The sequence below is a fragment of the Vombatus ursinus genome, unplaced genomic scaffold (genome assembly GCF_900497805.2).
Source record: "Vombatus ursinus unplaced genomic scaffold, bare-nosed wombat genome assembly UNPS02014225.1, whole genome shotgun sequence".
Lineage (NCBI taxonomy): Eukaryota > Metazoa > Chordata > Mammalia > Diprotodontia > Vombatidae > Vombatus > Vombatus ursinus.
In genome coordinates this window covers 512,356-535,389 of record NW_020954003.1, presented here as the reverse complement: position 1 = coordinate 535,389, position 23,034 = coordinate 512,356, and the positions used below count along the sequence as shown (strand labels likewise).

General features: G+C 40.7%; 1 protein-coding gene across 1 annotated transcript in view; it reads right to left on the bottom strand.

Annotated features, from left to right (window-relative positions):
* Positions 1 to 2,960: 2,960 nt before the first annotated feature.
* Positions 2,961 to 23,034, bottom strand: part of SUSD3 (sushi domain containing 3) — a 71,341-nt gene continuing 51,267 nt past the window's right edge. The window contains exons 2-5 of the mRNA XM_027860624.1: positions 20,866 to 21,054; positions 16,060 to 16,207; positions 7,708 to 7,872; positions 2,961 to 3,639 (exon numbers count right to left, since the gene is read on the bottom strand). Coding sequence (XP_027716425.1) covers positions 3,414 to 3,639; positions 7,708 to 7,872; positions 16,060 to 16,207; positions 20,866 to 21,054 — 728 coding nt within the window. The 3' untranslated portion in view covers positions 2,961 to 3,413. The remainder of the gene's footprint in view (positions 3,640 to 7,707; positions 7,873 to 16,059; positions 16,208 to 20,865; positions 21,055 to 23,034) is intronic.

The window sequence follows — 23,034 nt, the reverse complement described above, 5'->3', positions numbered from 1 at the left end:
ATCTATCTATCTATCTATCTATCTATCTATCTATCTATCTATCTATCTATCTATCTATCTATCTATCTATCTATCTAAAACACTGTCCCTGGGAGGCAAGGAAAAAAGCAAGCATTTAGTTCGCACCTACTATATGCCAGGCTGGAGGCAGGTAGGTTGCCCGGTGGATAGATCAATGGGCCTGGAGTCAGGAAGACCTCAGTTCAAATCCAGCCTCAGACACTCACTAGCTATGTGACCCTTGGCAAGTCACTTAACCTCTGTTTGTCTCAATCCACTGGAGAAGGAAATGGCAAAGCACTCCAGTATCTTTGCCAAGAAAACTCCCTACAGGGTCACAAAGAGTTGGAAATGACCGAACAACAGCAACATATACTGGGCAATATACTAAGAGTTTTATAAATATTACCTCATTTGTGCCTCATGACAAAACTGGAAAGTAGGTGCTACTATTTATTATCCCCATTTTATAACTGAAGAAACTGAGGCAGACAGAAATGAAGTAACCTAGTCAGGGTCATAGGGTTAGTATCTAAGGAAGAATTGAACTCACCCGATTCCAGGCCCAATATTCTCTCCACAGAGAATGGAAAACAGAATTTGAGGTCTCTGGAGAAGTCTCATCTAATCTACTTCTCTGCTCAAAAGAAGAGGTGGCCTGGTGGTGGGGGAGAGGGGAGTGGGATTCTTCTTCCCCCTCTCCCACCATCTTCCTGAAGTCTCATGGGCTGTCCTGTCCAGTCTTCAGGCCTCTGGACTGGTCCCCCTTCATTGAGGGGAAGATGCTGTTCCTCTCTTGTGTGCTTTGGGGTACCGTCCTGGCTCTTAACACCTGTTTCTGGGGAGCCCTGTCCATCAATAGTCCCAGCATACTTGAATAGAAAAACTCCTGAAATGGGTTCTCCTGGGTTACAGACAGTAGTGGAGGTGGGGGAGACTGAAGCCATTTCCAGAGAAGCCTCAGACGTATCAGATTTGGAGCTATGAGGGACCTCAGATGGTACTCAGAGTCCAACTTTCTCATTTTCTAGATCATAGGATTAATGATTTAGAGCTGGAAGGTGCCTCAGAAGCCATTGAATCAAGGCCTAGAGAGGTTGAGTAACTTGCCCAGCTTCACTTCTCTAGTACTTGTCTGAGGCAGAATTTGAACCTGGGTTTTCGTGATTCCAAGTCCAATGCCCCAACCATGCTGCACCCCTCCACCCACCCTCAGTTTAAGTGACTTGTCCAAGGTTGTATAAATAAGCATCAAAAGCAGAATTTGAACCTGAGTCTTTTTTTTTTTTTTTGGCAAGGCAATTGGGATTAAGTGACTTGCCCAGAGTCACACAGCTAATAAGTGTTATGTGTCTGGGGCCGAATTTGAACTCAGGTCCTCCTGACTCCAGGGCTGGTACTTTATCCACCGAGCTACCTGGCTACCCCCAAATTCAGGTCTTCTGGTCCCAGTGCCAGTCCTTTCTTACTGCACACATTTATTCAGTCCCCACCACCCCCTCCTCCAGCTGACCACACAAAATATTTTGGATGTGTAAAAGTAATGCTATGAGGAATTGGATGTCAATAAGAAATGACTTCATATTTCATGGACATTATTTGCCTATAAATACATGCATTACTACAGACTCTCATTACTAAATCTTATCACATACTTAAAGTCTCTGCAATGAGAAGTTGGCCACATTTTTTATATCTCTGAAAAAAAAGTATTTAAAAATATGCTTAAATTTCCTATAGTTATTGACTTCCTCGTCTTAATTCCAGACACTTGCATGTGACATGCTTACCCTTTACACCTAATTACTCCACAACACAAGAACAATTATACACATTAGTAAGAGTCTTCAATGAACTTTGTGGTAAGATTTGGCAAGGATGCTACAGAGTTTGTTCAGCTTGGCTCAGGGTTCAGGATTCAGGTCAGATAAGTTTGGTGGAAGTTAGTACAGAGGGTAAGTACAGAGTATGGGCTTTATATAGGCCCCAGTAGGATAGGCCAGGGGACAACTCAAGTCCAGTGAATACCTTGGTGAAGAGGAAGGAGCAGAAAGAAGAACTCAGGCAGAACGGGCCGTGGGCAAATTTGGCTGTAGACCAGCTCTACCTGGAGAGAACATCAGCAAGATAATGTACAAGGTATATGTTAGTGTGATGAGCTAATGTTAGGGATGAGCCTAATACCAGCACCCTGTTAGGTCAGGTTTGATTTTGGGATAAAATGAGGCATAGGTCACTGAAAGGCTGTACTTAGTCTTAATACAGAAAAAATACTCAACAAGGAAATTGTGGTACTTAGCTTCAATAACACGGCCCCACTTGTTTCTATATGGAAATGCCTTTAGTCAGCAGGGAAGAGTATGAAATTCACCAAATCAGAGGAGCCCTTACTCCATGGCAATGGGTCTTTTTTATCCTCTTAGGTGACCAGGAAGCTGCTTCAAGGGAGGCAGGGGCCAATCAGATTCTGGGGACAGCTTTTTTGACTTTTAGAGAAGAAATCTTGGTTTTGGGGGAAATGGGGAACATTGGTCCTATCATGACTAACATGTTCATTAAATTGAGACCTGCATGGGAAAAAAAAAGTCCAGAAAAAAATAGAGGAACTAATTATAGACAATTCTATTGTATACATGTAACCTAAAGATTGATCAGCACTGAAATTTGGGCGACAGGAGTCTTAACTGTTGGCAGATTCTCATCACTGGGAAAGATTGACTGGCCCAGGCAAAAACTAGAGTGGTTACCTACATATTCCTTCATGGTCCCTTCTTTGCCCAAGGATTCAAAAATTATATGGAGGGAAAATGAAGCTGTATCACAGAACTCTAAGATGTCAGTTGGATGAAGTCTTAACTCCTCATTTCTCAATGACATGGTATAACCAAAGATACAAAAGTTAGTACTGTGCCAAAAAACCCCATATATATATGTATGTATATATATGTATATACATCATCTTTAGAAAGAAATATTTTATTGTAATTTTCTTATTCTAATGTGCAAAAATATGTTTTAAAAATGTTTCCCCAATTGCAAATTTACAAAAGAAATTCAGGTTAAAGGAATTCAGCAGCTGAAAGATGTTACGCTCCTTGGTGACATTCAAAGCAGTAAAATTGACATGTTGCTATTGTTCCCATTTTTGTGCAAGATCACAATGGATTTTTTGGTGACAGCTATGATTTCAATTAGTTAGCCAGCTAACAGCCAGCATCACTGTTCATTATCAACAATGGTTATGTACTCAGGTTAACCCTAGAAGCACGTTTGAATACAATCTTCAGATATAGATTAATTTCCCCAACAAATGCCTGACAGTGTCCTGACAATGGAGTTTTTAAGGCACATAGAGCAAGGTCTCCTAGCAGTTTCCTGGTCTGGGCCCCACGAAAAGGTTCTGTCTCTTTTGGCTAACCAGGGATGTACGACGTAGGCTTTTTAGGAATCCTCACATCTTCTCCAGGAACTTCAGATAGGTGGATTGTGCTCACCGTCGGTATACCAAAGCTGACTCGTGGAAGGAGGCACCTTCCATGTGGCATATGGCCTAGTTGCTCCATGGACCACAAGTCATTTTCATTTCGATGTTGAGTGTTCACATTATTCCCCATCCGTTCTGCATGGTCTTCCTGGTTTCTGGAGAGGAAAAAAAAAAGTATTTGGCATGCTATGTAAAGAGCACACAAACAAGTAACCCAAAGAGTTAAGATTCTCTTGCGTATCATGTTGGATTATGAGATCACAGATTTAGAACTAAATGTGACTTCAGAGACTATTTAGACTAATCCCCTCATTTTACAGATGAGATGTATTTTATTTTATATTTAGATGTATCTAAACAAAGATTTGAACCTAGATCTTTCTGACCCCAAGTTTAACTCTGCCACTTATTATATGACCCTGGAAAATCTTTTTGCTTATCTGAATTTTAGTTTCCTCATCTGTAAAAGGACATATTGACATTAGCACCTCATAGAGCTGTTAGAAGTATTAAGTTAAATGAAATACATGAAAGTGCTTTGTGATTTTAAAGAAAAGTGGTGCTATCAGTATGAGCTGTTCCTATTTGGGGGAGATCTTATAATGATTTTAATTTGGTAATGCTGCTAAACAGAGTGGGGCGATCATGAAGGAGTAGAAGACCTATTGGCTCTAAATCAGCCACCAAAAGGGCCACCCCATTTTGACAGCTGTTTAAAAACCAAAGAAAATGAACAGAGAAAGGGTGTGGATAGGACACTCATTCCATAATTGTCTGGGCCATCTGCCAGGCATCATGAAGCTCGGAGCACTTAAGTGGAGGTAAACAAAAACTCCAACGTAGTTTTCTGGAATTGTTCCCCAAGCCTCCTCCACCCTCTCTGCTTCTGCTGAATATGGAGCCAGCACCAGGTAGAGGATAGTTCTTTTTCTCAAAGCAGCAGCTTCAGCTGAAATCCCCCCTATTGGTGCAGTGTCAGAAGCATTCTCCAACTGTGCAGGGTACTTAGGAACAGAGAAAGCTCCACTCCTACCCTCCTTCACCGAAAACATCTCATCCTCAGGCCTGGATTAAAGTTTCCTGATAACTTAAGGTCTAGAAACCTTTAGAAGAAGATTTCACATTACGATGACCAGCTGGGATGATGGTGTGGAACACAGGACCTATAGAAACATATGTGTTCACTTGGGCCTCCCTCCTTATCCTCCTTAAAAGGAAAAATCTTTAGTTAGCTTGTGGCCTGGGGTGAGTCATTTCCCCTCAGTTTCTTCATCTATAAGATGAGAGAGGTTGGAACAGGTATTTCAAATCTCTTCCAGCTGTCAAATTTAGGACTCTGTGAGTCAAATGTTACCTGGGAGGGTGATACATGAAGTTATCATTGCCCATTAAGGGTTCAGCTTAAATTATGGGATGAAGGATAAGAAAGCTTTGATATGAGTGGGTGCAAGTTATGGGAAGAGTTAAGGACTGGTTTTGAATCAGGGTTTCCATGGAGTTCTGTAATAGTCTGCTCTGAGCAGTATAAGGTCCTTGAATCCTTGGGGGAGGGGAGGATTGGAGAAGGGAACCTCCAGGGTGTAGGCCAGGGATATGCCTATAGGGGCACCATCCCCATCCCTATCATCTCAGGCTGCCCCATTATGACATTTTTCTCCCTCCAGACTGCCTAAGATGCCCATTGTAATCATTATAATTGGCCTTGATTAAGAAAAAGCAGGGGTGAGGCCCATTGTGATTTATCTGGTTCTGTACCATCCTCTTACCCTCCAAGGATGGAAGTGGAGGTAGGGGAAATACAATTACTTCAGAATTTCACAGCAGGAAGATGTTGTCTACTCTCCTCCCAGAGTTCAGGGGGTACCAAAAAAGCTGGGTAGCATTGAAGTAAAGCATCCAGAATGATGGAGGTGATAATTTCACCATACTCTACCTGATCAGAACATTTCTGAAACTGTACTCAGTTCAAATTTTAGAAATGATGTTGATAAGCTGGACCCTGTCCAGGAGCGTAGCTAGGATGGTGAGGAGATTGGAGGAAAGGACAGAGATGAATCTTTAGGCTACATGGTTGCCAAAAACCTAATGTTCTATAAGATAAATAAAACTATACATGCATGCATGTATGAATACACACATAACAGAAAAACTTTCTCAATCTAAAGGTCAAATGTACTGCCTTGGGAGGTAACGGATTGACTCTGGATTGGATTGATGCTAGAGATTTCCAAACAAAGTAGACGGATGATCTTTTGTTGGGGGTGTCATTCAGACCAAATCAGATAGCTCTGAGCTCCCTTTCAACTTCATCATTCTGTAGGGGAAGATGAGATCCATGGACCAGAGGGCCAGAGTCCTTAGGATCATAGACTTCAGCTAGAAGGGACAAAGTCACTCAACATCATCTTTGGCAGTGATGCTGTCTTTTGGCCAAGTGCCTGCTAAAGCTAGGAATCATTATCCCTCATGAAGAGGGCCTTAAATAATCTGTCTCTTGTCCAAGATTAATCCAATGTTGACTTGCTGGAATTTGGTAGCACCTCATAGCACCTTTGGTAGCAGCTTGAGTGGTGATCCAGCAGAAACACCAATGCTCTGAGAGAACTAGATTGCCATACCTTGGAGACAGAGATTGACTTTGGAAGGACAAGAAATGCAAAAAGTGGTGTGTGATACTATTAATTCAATTGAATTAACCCTAAAAAGACTTGAATGTACCCAACTCTACTTATGTTGTAGAAACTCTGACTCCCTCCAATGTGAGGAGCTGGTGTCAGCCACTGGCTACCATGTTTATTTTCTTCAAAAAACTACAGTTTATCATGGTATTTTTGGACCAGAAGAAAAGAAATCCCAACAAAATTCACTTTTTTTTCTATTTTTGCTAATGTCAACATTTCAAGACCTGCAACTGTTCTAAATGGATTCTAATCTTTCTGTAAAACTGGTTTAGAGGGTAATCACGTATCATTAGCTTTATCAATTTTCTGAAATCTTAAAAGCTAAAAATGCAGCCCACAGATTTTGGTCAAACCACACTGTGTCCAAATGCACTTAATAGCACAAAAGGTGTTTTGATCAGCATGTTATACAACTCTGATCAATACCCCGTGGGGGGGGGGGGTGTAGGCCATTAAAGGTCCACAGCAAATTAACAGTAAGTGCTGGCTGACAGGTGAATTACTTTGGGCTTCCATAAAGCACTGTCAAATGTCAAGGGAGAAAGATAGAATTACCAGGTCTTCTTTTTGGTGAGGGGACAATTGCTAATGGAACAGACAAATCAGAATTAAGTACACATGTATCTAGATGCCAGAGCATTTCAAGTGCGTGGTCTTTCCTGTACTTGAAAATGAGGCCCTTACTAGAATCGGGGTCTTCTGAGTTATAGTATAAGTTTTAAAGCTTTTTTTGTTTTGTTTTGTTTTGTTTTTAGGCAATTGGGGCTAAGTGACTTGCCCGGGGTCACACAGTTAGTAAGTGTCAAGTGTTTGGTCTGAGGCCGGATTTGAACTAAGGTCCTCCTGACTTCAGGGCCAGTGCTCTATCCACTGCACCACCTAGCTGTCCCGTTTTAAAGCTTTTAAAATAGAATCCTAGAATGACAAATATTAGAGCTGGGAGGGTCTGAGGAACAAAAAATGTAAGAGCTAGGAAGACCCTTAAAATGGTGGTATCAACCTCAAATAGAAACAGATCTATAAGGATCCTTGCAAGCTGCTTATGGACCTAGAAAACCATATGTTAACATTATCTATGTTCTGTTGCGTTAGCGGGTTTGATATGTCTGCCTTAGAACACAGAGTGTCAGAGCAGGGAGGGACCTTAGAACACAATGTCAGAGTAAGGAGGGACCTTAGAACACAGAATGTCAGAGCTGGAATTGTCCTAGTCCAACATCATCATCTAACTAAGGATGATACTAAAACCCAGAGAAGGGTCAAGACAAGCCCACGATCACCAAGGGTGTTTAGTGCTTAGGCTAGGGTAGATCCCACTCAGGTATCTTGACTCCTAACCCAGTGCTCTTGCCACTAGATAAGGACTCCTTTGTAGAATGCTTTTAAATATATAAAATAAAATACATAGGAATACAAAGGAAACTAAAGCTTAGTGAAAATAAAGATGTGATGTTTTTCCCCATCCATGCTCCTGGTCCTCCGGGGGTCTGTGAACATACGGTTCACTCAATCTGCAGTAGAGTGGCCACAAGAGGGTCTCACCTGGAAAAACCTGGGTTGTCGTAGGCTGCGGTGTCCTCTTCGATACTTGTGGACCTATTCCTGGCCCTGTTGTTGTTACTGTTGTTTCGACCCTTGTAGCCGAAGTGGGCAGCCTGCGTGTCTTCCAGTTCCTCGCTCCTGAGTTGGTACCACAACTGCATATCTCTGGAAGGCCAAATGATAGCTTTCAAAAGTCGTATAGCTGAACACACATTGTAGGACCCACCAGGGACCCTCATGACACGCTTCTGCCTATGTACAGGGAAAAGAGGTCACACCTTTTTCCACATCAGGTCTTTGAAATCCATTAGGGAGGCAGGATGGTATAGCAGAAAAGGCCTTGGATTTGGATTCAGAAGACCTGGGTTTGAATCTGAGCTCTGCCACTTTTTAGCTATAAGTCATTACTTACAATTAGTAACTAGCTGTGAATTATCAGAGAATGGTGATGATGATGCCATTTATATGATACCTTACTTCTTTTATTTGATCCCCATTATAACCCTCTGAGAAAGGCAGGTTAGGTGGTATCCTTGTCTTACAGAAGAAGAAACTGAGGCTCAGTTACTTTCAGTTAAACAACAACCAAAAAAACATTTTTTGCAGGAAGCTTTTATGAAGAAAAACCATTGCTAAACAGCAACCCCTCAGTCAAAGTTGTCATTCTAAAACATTTTGTGAAATTGCTTGTTAGGAACAGTCTGATTGCCCCTGCAGATTTCTGCAAATTCTCCATCTCCCCAACCTGTTCACTGAACCCCAGGAAGGCTTTCTGTGACTGTCAATTTAGCTTTCTGACGGAAACAGAGATGAGGCAGAAAGAGAGCCTATGGCCGAATCTGAGGAGTGGGCAGAGGCAGTGGGGGGTAATAGGTCTAGTGTTAGACTGGGAGACAGAAAGGCCTGGGTTTGAATGCTTCCTCTGGCACTTATAAGCTATAGGACCATGCTTAAGTCTCTTAACCCCTCTGCAGGCTCAGTTTCTTTGTTGATAAAGTAGGGAGAAATAGAATTTAGTGCTAAATGCACAGTCGGAAAATTCTGGATTCAAATCTTGTCCAACACTCACCGTGTGACCATGGCTAAGTCCCTTAGTGTCTCAGAAGCTTCAGTTTCCTCATTGGTAAAATAGACATAATACCCATAGTATTCTCATTGGTATAATACCAATAGTATCTACTTCACAGGGTTGTTGTGAGGCTCAAATGAGAAATATATGTGTGTGTGTATGTAAATTATATATATATATATATATATATATACACACATATACATATAATTTTGCTAACTTCAAAGTGTCACATAAATTTCTATTCTATGTAATTATAATGACTAAGCTTGACCCCAGAGAAGAGTTGACAATGTATGGCCCTTCCTTCAATGCAAAAGTGAAGGACTATGGGTATGGAATATTGACTATGGTGTCAGACATGGGTGGTTTTGCTGAATTTCTCTTTTCCTTCCTCTCTTTTAAAATCCTTTTGTCTATCTTTTTTTTTTTTTGTGAGGCAATTAGGGTTAAGTGACTTGCCTAGACTCACACAGCTAGTGAATGTTATTTGTCTGAGGCCGGATTTGAACTCAGGTCCTCCTGACTCCAGGGCCAGTGCAAGGCTAACTAATATAACTGTACTGCATGAATATGGTATACATCCCGGTCAGTTGCCTAAAAATTATGGGCATGAAATTACTGGGGGTCCAGAGAGAATGTAGGGCTAGTTCTTTGTATTGCCAACTGGAAAGACTACTCAAAGTATTGAAGTACACTGGAATCATAGAATCTAAAATATGGAAGTGCCTTGGGGCATCTACCGTGGCTTGCATTTGACTGAGAATTTCTACAACAAAATAATCAAGAAGTAAGTGGTCATCCATTCTCTGCTTGAAATCCTCCTAGGGACAGGAACCTGCTTGAGGCAACCATTCCAGTTTTGAGGCAGATCTAATTCCTATGTCTCTCAGCAATAAACACTCCTTACTCTTAGCATTGTGCTCTGGGGCCAGGAAGAACAAATCTAACCCTCTTCCCCAGGACACCCTTTAAAATACATGAAGACATCCATTATCAAATCCTCCCTGAGGCTTACCTTCTCCAGGCTAAACACCCTCTTTCCTTCAATCAATCCTCATTTTCCAATCCTCTTACCATCCTAGCTTTGCTCTTGTGGTCACACACTGAAGCTTGTCAAAGTCTCCGTGAAATGTGGTGCTAAAACTGAACCTAGTGCTCGATATGAAGACTGACTAGAGTAGAAGATATAAAAGAACTATTAGTTTCCTCCCTCTGGTTACTATGCCCTCTTGCCCAGAAAGGCATTACCTTATTTTGACTGCCAGAGTATTATACCATTGCTCATATTGAGTTTCTAGTCTGCTAAAAACCCCAGATCTTTTTCATAGAAACTATTGTTTAGCCACATCTCATGCACTTTATACCTGTGGGAATGGTTATTTAATCCAATTGTAGAACTTCATATTTGTTCCTATTAAATTTAATCTTATTTTATTTGGTTCATTATTCTTGTCCACCTAGATCTTTTTGTATCTGGAAGCTGTTAGCTTTCCCTCCAAGTTTCACGTCGCCTGCATTTGACAAGATTGTATTTGACAGGATTGACGAGATCTTTGTGACTTGTACATAGCAAGTGATTAATAAATACTTGTTGATTGATTAATAAATACTTATTGACTTTCCTCTACTTTGCCCAGCAAGCACTATGGTTGAGAACTAGTGACCCTCCCATCTGCCTCTCAAACCGCTACTGCCCAGAGCCTGCTGTCCAAACCCCTATTGGCCCGATCCCACCAAGCTGACTCATTCTGACCTCTTCCAGATGTAACCCAGAGTCTCACACCACTCTGACCCTTGGTCCCCTTCCCAACAGTTGCTAGTCAATGACCTCTATTGTTCGTCAAGGTGCGTGAGACTTCACTATTTGCTTGCTGCTTTGCCTGCCAGACCCTAAATACCACCTGGTTTTTTCATTTGCCATGAAGCTGAACCTTCCTTTATGCATTATCTCTCCTAATTAATATATGAGCTCCTAGAAAGCAGACACTGTCTTATCTTTCTATTTGTATCCTCAGCACTTAGCACAGGAGTGCTTGGCAAGTAGTAAATGCTTAATGAGTGCTTTTCTATTTCATTCCATTGACTAAATTAATCTATACCTTCATCCAAATAATTGATTAAAAGTTGACATTGTAGGATCAAGGACAAATCCCAAGAGTATTCTACTAGAGAGCTCCTTCCAAGCTGATATCAACTGACCAATGACTACAGTATTGTGCCTAGTCATTTAACAAATTCCAGATAACCTAATTCTACTGTAATCTAACCCAGTACCTCTCCTGGTTATACAATAATCTCCCAATATCTTCCCCTCCCCCCACTTAATAGTATTATTTTTTTCCAATTACATGTAAAGATTATTTTCAACATTCACTTTTATAAGATTTTGAGTTCCAAATTTTTTTCTCCCTCCTTTCCTCCCCTCTCCCTCCCCAAGACAGCAAGCAATCTGATAAAGACTAATACATGTACAATCATATTAAACATATCTCCACATTAATCAAGTTGTGAAAGAAGAATCAAAACAAAAGGGAAAAAACAACAAGAAAGAAAAAAAAGAAAATAGTATGCTTCAATCTGTATTCATACTCTGTAGTTCTTTTTCTGGATGTGGTTGACATTTTTCATCATAAGTCTTTTGGAATTGTCTTGGATGATTGTATTGCTGAATCTCTCAGTATCTTGTCTACCAGGGGAATGTGAAAGACTTACTTAAACGTTTTGCTGTTATCTAATTATATTGTGTCTATAGCATTTCCCTAATCTAACACTCTAGTCAGCCTGTCAAAAAAGAAAATAAGATTAGTTTGTTCTTGATGAAAATATGCTGGATTTTAGTGATGATTGCTTCCCTTTCTAATTACTCACACATCCTCTTAATGCTGTATTCTAAAATTTGGTTAAGACTACAAGTCAAGATCATTGGTCTATAGTATGCTTTCTTAATAATAATCTCTCAAATCTTCAGCCTCTCCCCTATCAACTGGTTCCTTCCCTACTATCTTCAGAAATGTTCTTCTCCTCCATCTTCAAAAAACTTCCTTCTTCTTTTTTATTTATCTGCTGCATTTAATACTCTTGACTATCCCCTCCTCCTGGATACTCTTGATTCTCTGGGTCTTCATGACAATACTCTTTTCTGGTTCTCCTCCTACCTATCTGACTACTCCTTCTCAGTTTCCTTTGCTGATTTTTCATCTACATCATGTCCTCTAACTATGGAGGCTCCTCAAGGTTCTACCCTTGGACCCCTTCTCTTTTCTCTCTATATTTTCTCTTTTGATAAAACCTCAAGTCCCATGGATTTATGTATCATCATTATGCAGATAACTTACGGGTCTACAAATCCAACCTCAGTCTTTCTCCCGAGCTTCAGTCTTTTATCACCAAATGACATGGGACATTTCAAGCTCGATGTCCTGAAGACACGTTAAACTCAATATGTCCCAAACTTGTTATCTTTCCTCTAAACCCTCCTCTCCTCTAATATTTCCTATTTCTGTTGAAGTCACCACCATCCTTCCAGTTTCCTAACTTACTACTTTCTGCATGCTCCTCACTCTATTTAACCCCATACATTCAATTGGTTGCCAATTCATACCATTTCTACCTTCACAACATCTTTGAAATCTGACCCACCTTAGTTCAGGCCCTCATCACCTTTTAATTATATTATTAAATAGCCTATCTGCTTCAAGCCTTCTCTTTAGTCCATCCTATACACTGCACCCAAAGTAATTTTCCTTAAGCTTAGATCTGATCATGTGACTCTCCTACTCAATTGCAATAGCTTCCTATCACCTCTCCTCTGTTTAGCTTTTAAAGCTCTTCACAACCTAGCCCCATCACTCCCCCTCCTACCCTCAAATCCAGCCACTCTGGCCTCCTGTCTGTTCTTCATATAAGACATGCCATTTCCCACCTCCATGCCTTTGCACTGGCCATCCCACATGGCTAAAAAATACTCCCTCCTGACCTCTGCCTCATAGAGTTCCTCTCTTCCTTTCAGAGGCAGCTCTGGCGCCATCTTCTTTCTGCATGAAGCCTTTCCTGATCCCTCAACTGCTAGGGCTCTCTCTCTCAAACTACCTTTTATTTAACTACTCCCTCTATATTTATACTTATTAACTTTATTGATGCTGTATATATTTTTATATGTACTTGTTTTCTCCCCTATTAGGATATATGGTTCTTGGGAGCAGGAGTTACATCATTCTTTGTACCTGTATCCCCACTGCCCAGCACATAGTGTGCACCTAATAAATACTTCTTGGTTGATTGGTTTGCCAATTTCACCCTGCTCCATTTTGACAATATTTGACTTTCCCTGTTCCTGTGGCACACTATAACACCAGCAGCTCAGCAATCAAATTGGGTAGTTCTTTAAGGACCCTAGAACACGGATCATCTAGGCCTGCCAAATAAACTCCTCAACTTCTTTGGGTGACAGCTATTATCATTAAAGGGGAAAAGAGAAAGAAATTAAGAAATGAGCAACTCAGCCTTCTTTCCTTCATCCTTTATCATCACCATCTCATCTACTTTTTTTCTTTTTCTTTTTACTGGGTGGCTAGAGTGCCCAGATTGGAGTTAGGATGACCTAAGTCCAAATTCAGCCTCAGACACTTACTAGTTGTGTGACCTTGGGTAAGTCACTTAACCTCTGCTTGCAGTCTCCTTAACTGTAAAATGGGGATAATAATAGCACCTATCTCTCAGAGTTGCTGTGAGGATCAAATGAGATAACATTTGTAAAGAGTTTAGCACAGTGCCTGGCACTATATAAATGCTAGTTATATTATTATTATTATTATTATTCCCAATACAGCTCTAAAACAGTGATTCTTCAAGTATAGTCTGCAAACCCCTGGGGGTCCCTGAGACCTTTTTAGAAGGTCTGCAAGATCAAAATTATTTTCAAAATAAGGCTAAAATGTTCCAATTTTGAATATGGTAAATTTTGAAAGATACAACCCACATAAACAAAACCTCTATGGGAAGGGCAAGGGTCACCATATTTTTAAGAGTATAAAGGGATTTTGAGACCAAAAAGTTTGGGAACCACTGCTCTAAAACAAAAGAGAAGCCCACAATTCTTTGTGATGTTCTGAGCGTTCATTGCTAGCCCCAGCTCATTATAGACTAGTGGTTTCCAACATTTTTTATCCCTGAACTCTTTCTGAAAACAACAAAAAAAAAGTGTTGTCAACCCCTGGGGTAATTTAACATACCACTCATGTTCTTTTCAATTATTTACTGCTTAAGACACCATAAAAGAATTTTTAGTGAGAAGCCAGCATTATGTTTGGAACCAGCTTGATCAGGCTAGAGCTGATGGTCAAATTATCAGGGTGAGCATTTATACCTCAGAAGCTGGCAAATGCTAAAAATCAGGGCTTGAGTTATTGTTTTATTGATTGTCTAACTTAAGAAAGAGATGGGGATAGTGTTAATAATGCAGATTAAACTGAAACATGTCATGCATACACTTTTGGGGGCGGAGGGAGAGACAGTTCTTAAGCATTTACCAGCACACCGCTGCGCAAACCCTGTGGACCATCATCAAACACCCTCAAGGGGTTCATAAATCAGGAAATGGGAACCACCAATCTAGGTTCTAGCATCCCTGATACAATTGTTACAGGGCTGTGTGTAAGACTTCTGCATCTGTCCTTAGTTACTTGCTTTGCTTCCATCTTCACATTTCATTTTAAAATCTAAATTGGCAAATGAATTCCCTGAACATACACACTTGCATTGCTCTTCTTTTCCCTCTGCAGAATAATTTCTGCTTAAGAGTATTCAGAATTTTACTCATGAGAGCTTCTTATGCCCTCCAGGGCTGACTTCCTGGGTAGAATTTCAGTCCATGAGATCTTACTCATCCTTGATGAAAACCCTTTAAAATCATCTCGCTTGAAATTCATTGTCAAGCTATGTCCAGTTTATTTCTTCACTATCATAAATTCTAAGACAGAGGGGACACTTCCTCTCAAGGTCCCCCATCATTTCTACTTAAAAAACCTGCTCTTCCTCTGCTGGTGGGAATCAGGTCAATGGTTCCTTCACCTTGTGACAGGATGCCTTCTGTTTCTGCCTCTATAGATAGTCTTCACCCAAATGCTCTCCCAACCATGTGTTTTTCTTTCTGGTTCTTGGATTTCTCTATAGGATTATATCTTCTTAATATACAGTGTTATTCAGTTTCCTTTTCCTTAACCTTTTCATTTGAAATAATCTTCCCTCCCTCCCTCTCTCTCTCTCTCTTTCTTTCTCTCTATCTTTCTTTCTTCTCTCTTTCTTTCTTTCTTTCCATATCTCAATTAGAAGTACAAGGGCTACATGTGGGCCTGGTCTTGCTTTGATTGGCATAGGAGCTTTGACCTGCTCCATTTCCAACCTGGGCTGGTTCAGCCCTCCTCAGGCAGCCTGGTTGCCCCTCTGCTCTCAGGAACTCACCATATTACTGTTGAACTCAGTTTGGAGACCTTACCAGCTTAGCCCATTGAAGCTCAGAATTCCTGAATTCAAGAAATCTCCCAGCCTCAGACTCCCTGGTAGACGGGATTACAGGCATGTACCACCAAACCTGGCTGGCTTACTCTTTCAAAAACTATATGCCAGGTATAGCAGGCGTGGTTTCCACCTACCAAGTTTCAGTGACAGTTGTAGGAAGACAGACCTGCCTCCCAGCATTAGGATGTCCATTCTTACTTTACATAATTGCATATCTTTTAGTACTGGCTCTCTTCTTCTTCAACAAATGTCTTAGGTTATTTCTTAAAAAAACACAACAAAACTAAAACTAAAGACTGGATAATAGCTTTCTACAGGCCTTTTTTGGGGGGGGGAAGGCAATTGGGGTTAAGTGACTTGCCCAGGGTGACACAGCTAGTAAGTGTCAAGTGTCTGGTGTGAGATCAGATTTGAACTCAGGTCCTCCTGACTCCAGGGCTCGTGCTCTCTCTATTGTGCTGTACAGGACTTTTTAGGACCAAAAAGATGAAATTAAAATCAAGGGGGAAGGAAATAAAATCCTTCCCCCAAATCTCAGAAATGTTGCAAACTCTGTAGCCTCTGGGTTTGATGGTCAAGATTGGGGTAACGGCAAGATCTGGAGTCAGAATTGAATTCCAGCTCTGCTCCTTATTACCCAAAGGACTTGTGGCCAACGGTATCCCCCTCAGTGGGCCTCAGGTGCTCATATAAAATGAGGAGTTTGAACTAGACTCTTCGAAGGTCCCCGACAGCTCTAACTCCTATGATATACCAAGATGTACCTTTCAGTTTGACGCCGTTCTTTCTTCTTCACACATTTGAGGAGGCAACAGGTTAAAAACGCGACGGACATCAGCAGGATGATGGCGCAGCTTATAATGGAGGCGATCACAGCAACCTTAAACCCAAAGGTTTCATACATGGGCAGAGCTGTACAAATAGGGAATGGACATGGAAACAATTTACAAGGTGCCACAGGCCTGATGAAAATCAGCTCAGCTTTCATCTTCCCACAGAGCCCTGTTTCACCCTAGAGAAGCTTTTCTATAAAACAGAATGCAAGACTGCCAGCCACAAAGACTCATGGAACGCTTTGCTTCAGTGTCTAGTGAAGGTATTTTGCAAAGCAGATGTTGCCTGGTTGTGTGTTTCCAGCAACTTGTCCCCACAAACGTAGAGAATGTCAGTCCTTCTGGGGCCCCTTGGCTGGAAAGCACCATCAGATCAAATGCCAGTGCCCTGCCCTCCCCTTTTAACCGGCATAAGCCCATCCCAGGAAGCGCTGGCATTGGCTCCGTGAGTCTGTCACGAATGTCGCTGTTTCCAGATTGAGCAGCTGTTCATGTGCCAGCTCTTCCTGTCCCATGGGCTGGTTTGATTCAGCTCGGACCTTATAAGGTGAGATTGTATTTCACTGCTATTACCTCGAGTCAAGAGCCTGGTCTTCACTTCAAGTCCTCATTTATCTAAGTTCACCCAGAAGTGATCAGTCTTAGAAAAATAATGTATATTCTACTTGGAATAGGTTGACAATGGAGCGAGCATTGAACTACGCAGCTTACTAGCTATGTACCCTTGGTCTTGAGTTACCTAAACTCCAAGTTTTAGTTCACTGATCTATAAGAACAGATAATGATACCTGATTACTGTAGGCGTACTGTGGCAGTCAAGAGAAATAAGGAAGAAGAAGGACCTTTTATGTGCTGCAAAGTGCAATACAGATAAAAGCCTTTACTAAAATTCTTATACTGGGAGATGTACCTGAACAAAGACCCTATTTTCATAGGGTACCACAACCCAGGTTGTGAAAGTTGCTTGCTTGAGCACAAAATCAACACATAGGGAGACAAATATTCTTAAGGGACATATCTATCAGACTGTAGTAACTTGATGAATGTCCTGTTTCCATTCCAGAAGTGTGTCCAAATACAGGATACTCCCCTCCCCACCTAGTGTCCAGAATCAGAGAACTGCCCATCATATGTAGATCATTAACGTGTTGTCTTTTCTAAGATCACAGCTCTTAGACATGAGCTACATTTCAGACTGGTGACTTCTTGACATCAGGAACACACGACAGTTGCATCATAAAGAATTCTATAAATATAAGTCATTGTTGTTTTGAATATCTTCTACTTGAATCTTTCTCTGGTGCTTCATTGTGGTTTGGAGGTGGCCTTGGGTCATCCTAACCACACAGAAAGTCTTCAAGTACAGGCCTGTCATGAACTGTCTGTCTCCTGAAAGCTAGCCTATCCAAGCTCAGAGAAGTTGATCACCAGATTGACCATAGAGTGATGACTTTGCCTGCAACAGCAATGATTGTTTACCAAGTTATAGGGGGTTTGTGGCCTGTCTTGGTGAAAGGAATATCCATGTTGATTAAATCATATATACCTAAATAAGTACTCCACTGTAAAGAAGCAGGTCCTAGAAGTACCCCTCTGGGAGGAAAGGTAAAAATGTTTTGTGTGAGACTAACTCAATCATAACCTGAGAAAACAAAATGGTGGGCAGAACTAGAATCTGGGTCAGGGAAAGATATGTAATAATCATTGGTTCCACAGTATGTTGGTTATTCCAATGCTGCCAAGGAATTGGGGGACAAGGGCATGCCAAAATGGGATTAAGACCCAGCAAGGAACAAGAGTTTTGGGTAGAAAAAACCCATTCAGCATGTTGAGGATTCAGCATGTCCAGAAGACTGGACAATTGATTTTTTGTTTTTAAAGGAAAGCCACAGCTGTTGCCAATAACCTTAACGAGGGCGCCGATCTATATCCCTTATGAGGTTTCTTGGAACCAGTTTAGCAGAGAGCTAAGCCAGCCCAGACCTCTGAGCTACAGAGTTGACTGCATTGTTCACAGAATCACATTTAGAGTTAAAGAGATATTAGAGATGACCTTGGTCAACACCAAGGAAGTGAAATGACTTGCAAAGAACCACACAGGTAACAAATGTCAAAGGCAGGACATGAACTCAGTTCCCTTACTCCAGAACCAGTGTTCCTTCTTCTCCACCACTAGAATGAAAGTGAAAGAGCCAGGTGAGATGTCAGGTCAGGCAGTATGGGTCACCTGGCTGACTTTCCCTATGGTTTATGTTCGCCCCTGGAAGAAAAAAGCCTGTGTACTGGGTGTCACTACAAGCTGTTAACTGACTTAAGTCATGGCATACCACCAGAGGGCAGGGTAATAATGATGTCATTGACAAGATCATTGACCACTTAATTTTTTTTTCCCAAGCTATCTATGAACTATTCCTCCTTTTTGTTTGTTTGTTTGTTTATTTTTAATTTAGCATTTAATTTAGTATATTTATATAATTATATATTATATTATTTTATTACAGAAAATTATATATAATATATAATTTTATATAATTTAGTATATTTAATTTAGTATATTATTTTCCCCCAGTTACATATAAAACAATTTTAACATTCATTTTTAAAACTTTGAGTTCCAAATTCTCTCCCTTTATCCCTCCCCCCCCATCGAGAAGGCAAGCAATTCGATATAGATTATTCACGTGCAATCATGCCAAGCACTTCCATAATAGTCATGACAACTTAATTCTTGAGACATCTTCTGAGCCCATCCCTATTTTCTTGGGCATGCTTGTATTAGAAGTTGTGGGACCCTGAAACCCTTGCTGAGATGAGGCCCTGGCTCACAGAAAATGATCATCATATGGTCACTGGCCATATGGTTTTGGAGAAGAACAGGACTAAGGCGTCAGTGTTCAAGTTTTCCCTAAAGGACAGAACCAATCAACCGATAGCTGGTGAATGTACTTCCAAATCCCTTACTTAGAAGAGAGAAGCATGATTTCACACTAGTTTAAACTTCCAGGGGCTGAAACAATGTAGGCCTCCAGAAAGCTAAAGGACACGTGGTGCAGAAGAATGCAAGAAAGCCAGAAGGCCTTTCAAGTTGGAAAGGCTTCAAGCAGAGGCTTGGTGATGAACGGTGTCACCTAAGGTCCAACCTAACTAAGTTGAGAGAAGTTCGTTTTCAGTTTGAACACAGGATAATGAATTTTTCAGTCCTAGCAATTCATAAAGACTGTCTACTAAGATGGAACGTGGTTGCAATCTATACCAGTGGGGAAAGGACCCATCGTAATGAAATCACAGCTCTGTGAGGTTTTGAAGTCAGTATTATCAGCAACAATCACTCAGAGTGGGTTACTTCCATCAGTGTCCTGGTATATGTTTATTTAACAAGTGGCTCTCCAGGGGGAAAATGTACACTCAATACATTTTAAAAATTTAAAATCTGTACTACTACTTTCTCTATCTCTTTCTTAAGTTTAGATAATCAACAAGCCAATAAATCAAATCCTGATTTGTGGTGTTTGCTGGATTTCCAAAGTGTAAATGCTCACACTGAAAATTTAACAATTGGCTTTCATGAGCCAGTATGAGCTGGTTTTAGTACACTCCTGGTTACTTCTGGGATGGATCTGTCAACTATGCCTATCTAATTTATATTGATCTGTGATTATGGGCAAATCTCTTCTCTCTAGACCTCAATTTCCTCTTCTATAAAATCAGAGTGTTAAATTAGAAGGGAAGAAACAGGTTGTAGTGGATAGAGAAGTCACCCTGAAGCTAGGAAGTCTGGGGTTTAAGTCTAGCTTCTGACACATACTAGCTGTATGACTCTGGGTAAGTACTTAATCTCTCAGTGCTCTAGGCAATCTCTAAGGAAAGGTGCTCACCTGCATTGGTAGAGTTAAGTTTCCAGAACTTGGCATTTACCAAGGAAATCACAGATCCAATGTCTATCCATATCCCTAGATTAGACAGTCCTTAAGGACCCCTATAGCTACAAATCCTTTGATTTCATGCTCCTTACAACCTTCCATCTCAGAGCAGTACTTCCTGACCTTCCTCAGAGACAAGTTTATATCCTATAGCCCTCTATCCATTGACTACATCAGATGGGAGTCTATTTTATTTAAGAGGAAAATGCAGGAGAAAATACAGGAAGGAAAGAATAATCAGCAAATCCCTGCATCGTACTTCTTTCTGTTTAGACTTCTTTTTGCTGGCAGGTAATCCTGGTTTCACATCTTTATTTCTTCATCTGTAAAATGTGATTAACAATCTTAGCACCATGACTCCAGAAGGTTGTGGAACCCTTGTATGTCTTAAAGCTCACAAAGTGCAAATAATTACTATGATTGTTCCTTTTTCAAACTAATTGTTTGTTTAAATATTTCTGCCTTAATTGTAGCCTCTCCATAAAAAAGTGACTTAATGTTTCCACAAATGTATTAGCATTTCTACAAATCTTGTATTTTCTCTTGGGAATGCATGCTTAATAAATATATTTTCATGTGCTAAATTCTAATGGAAGCAGAAGGCTTTTCTTAAACAGATAATCAGCCTCGTGACAGAAGGCTAAGCAAAAGCACAATGTAGAATATGCAAACTATTTTTCTTTCTATGGAGGTTAGTTGGTATTCAGTCAGATAGTAACACTTTGCTAAGACTGATTTCAAAAGACTGCCTGCTCAGTTAGGTGCAGAGGGAGAAGGGAAGTTGGGGGAAGGCTCAAGGAGGGGAGTGTATCCTTACCCTTGCATGTTGGTGTCTTATTTGTCCACTCCGTGCCATTCTCTCTCCAGATGCAACTAGTAATGCCTTGTCCCAGCATCTGGTGGCCTATAGGGCAGTGGAACATCAGCACTGTCCCAATGGCGGTGCCATTGCCGTGGATTATTTGGAAGGTGCCCCCTTGAGGTGGAAAGGCTCGGCTACACTGACCTGTGGATTTAATCAGAAAGATCTCTTGTGAAGACTGATTACAAATGCAAAGAATCTCATGCACGGAGAATGAGGTGACTGGATTGTAGCACTCGATGTTTTGTACAACTGTTGCCAGAGACCAACACAAGGTCAGTGTCTACCATTCTCAACCCCATCCAACAGGTAAGAAAAAGCAGCCTGGTTAGGGATGTGCTGTTGTCTTCCACCAGCAATCTCTTGGTGTTTGCTCTATTTCTGGTGACTTCTATCTGTTTATAATCATAGACAGTAAGGACTATCAAAAGCCCTGAAAGGCAGAATCACAGAATGTCATAGACAATCTAATCTATTCCCTCGATTTACAGATGAGGAGACTGTGGACCACAGAGAAGAGTCTTGCTCAAGGTCACACAGTGAATTATTGGAAGATCCAAGACCAGAACCCAAGTCCACTCCCAACTCAGGGCTTTCGCTCCCTCTATCATAAAGGCACAGTCAAGTAACTCCATTTGAAACACAATGAGCTGGTTCAGAGAATCATTGGACTCCTTTAAAACCATTATTTTTTAAAGCCTATTTTTTCAGAGCTATATTTCAAGAAATCGTAAGTGAAAACTGCACAGGACAAAAAGCAAATTGTCCTAGCATTTAGAAAAAAATCTAGCCCCCAAACCCCAAAATACCTTACAACATATAAGCAAACAAAAATTACATTCCTACAGACAGAGCACCCACATGTAAGGATATGGTGCCCCAAGTGGAGAGAGGGACCACATGTGGGTTGTAGTTATATGTGGAATAGCACTTTGGGTTGAGAGGCATCGTGGTCTGGAGAAAAGCACACTAGTTCTGGAGTCCCAGGATCAGGGTTCAAATTCCACCTTTAGTGAGATTTGCTACTTATATGACTTTGGACAAATCCCTTCTCCTCCACGGGCCTCAGTTTCCTCATCTATAAAATAAAGGGGTTGGACTAGATGGTCTCTGAGGTCTTCAAATTTTACTTAAGATCCTATAAATGTCTATTCTGAATGGTCTTTTTTAAGTCTGTGCAAAACAGTGACCTCAGTTCCTGTTTTTCCTCTAGGGACCATCCTGTGATCTACTCCATACCCTCACCCTCCTATGCTCTCTTCTAACACTGAAAAAGAAAAGTTTTCTCTCACTCATTTGAGAAATAGTAGACTTCTGATCTCCATCGATCTTGCTGCTTTTCAGCCTTTGAATGGCTTCTCCTAGCAAATCCATGAAGAGCCTAAAGTTACTGATGGGGTCATTCATTGTTATTGGTATTATCCCCTACCCCCATTGAAATGTGAGCTAGAAGCTTTCCCAGTAGGATTAAGGGTAAAGCAAGGATGCCCATTGTCTCTACTTTTATTTTACACAGTGATAGAAATGCTAGCTATAGCAAGAAGACAAGAGAAAGAAATCAAAGGAATAAGCATAGGCAAAAAGGAGTCAAAATTATTTCTACTTGCAGATGACATGATGATCTAACTAGAGAATCCTAGAGAATCAATAGAGACAAAAGCTTCAGTAAACCTTGGAAGAGACAGAAAATAATAACAGCAAAATTAAAGGCCTTAAATCTATTTATAATTATAGATAAGAGAAAAATTGTCAAGCAAGGCATAGAGTAGATAATCTTAACTGTGTAAAATTTAAAACAAACTTTTGCCCCACAACCAAGGCAACTAGAATCCCTGAAGATGGATAGGGAAGAGTGTTTGAATTAAATTTGACATCCAACAGCTATAGAGAACTGACAAATACATAAAATTAATAGCCATTCCTCTCTTATAAAATACATTTCCTGAGAGCACAGTTCTTTTATCAATTATTTAAAGACAGAAATGTCCCTTAAATTTTCAAGGAATGCATTTTGTAAAAAGGGTTTGGGTATTTGTTGGAAAGTGTCTATTGAATCAAAACAAAATTATTTCCATGTGTTTTTTTATATGAATAATCTGTGATTTTATCATTGGAGGGAGCTCC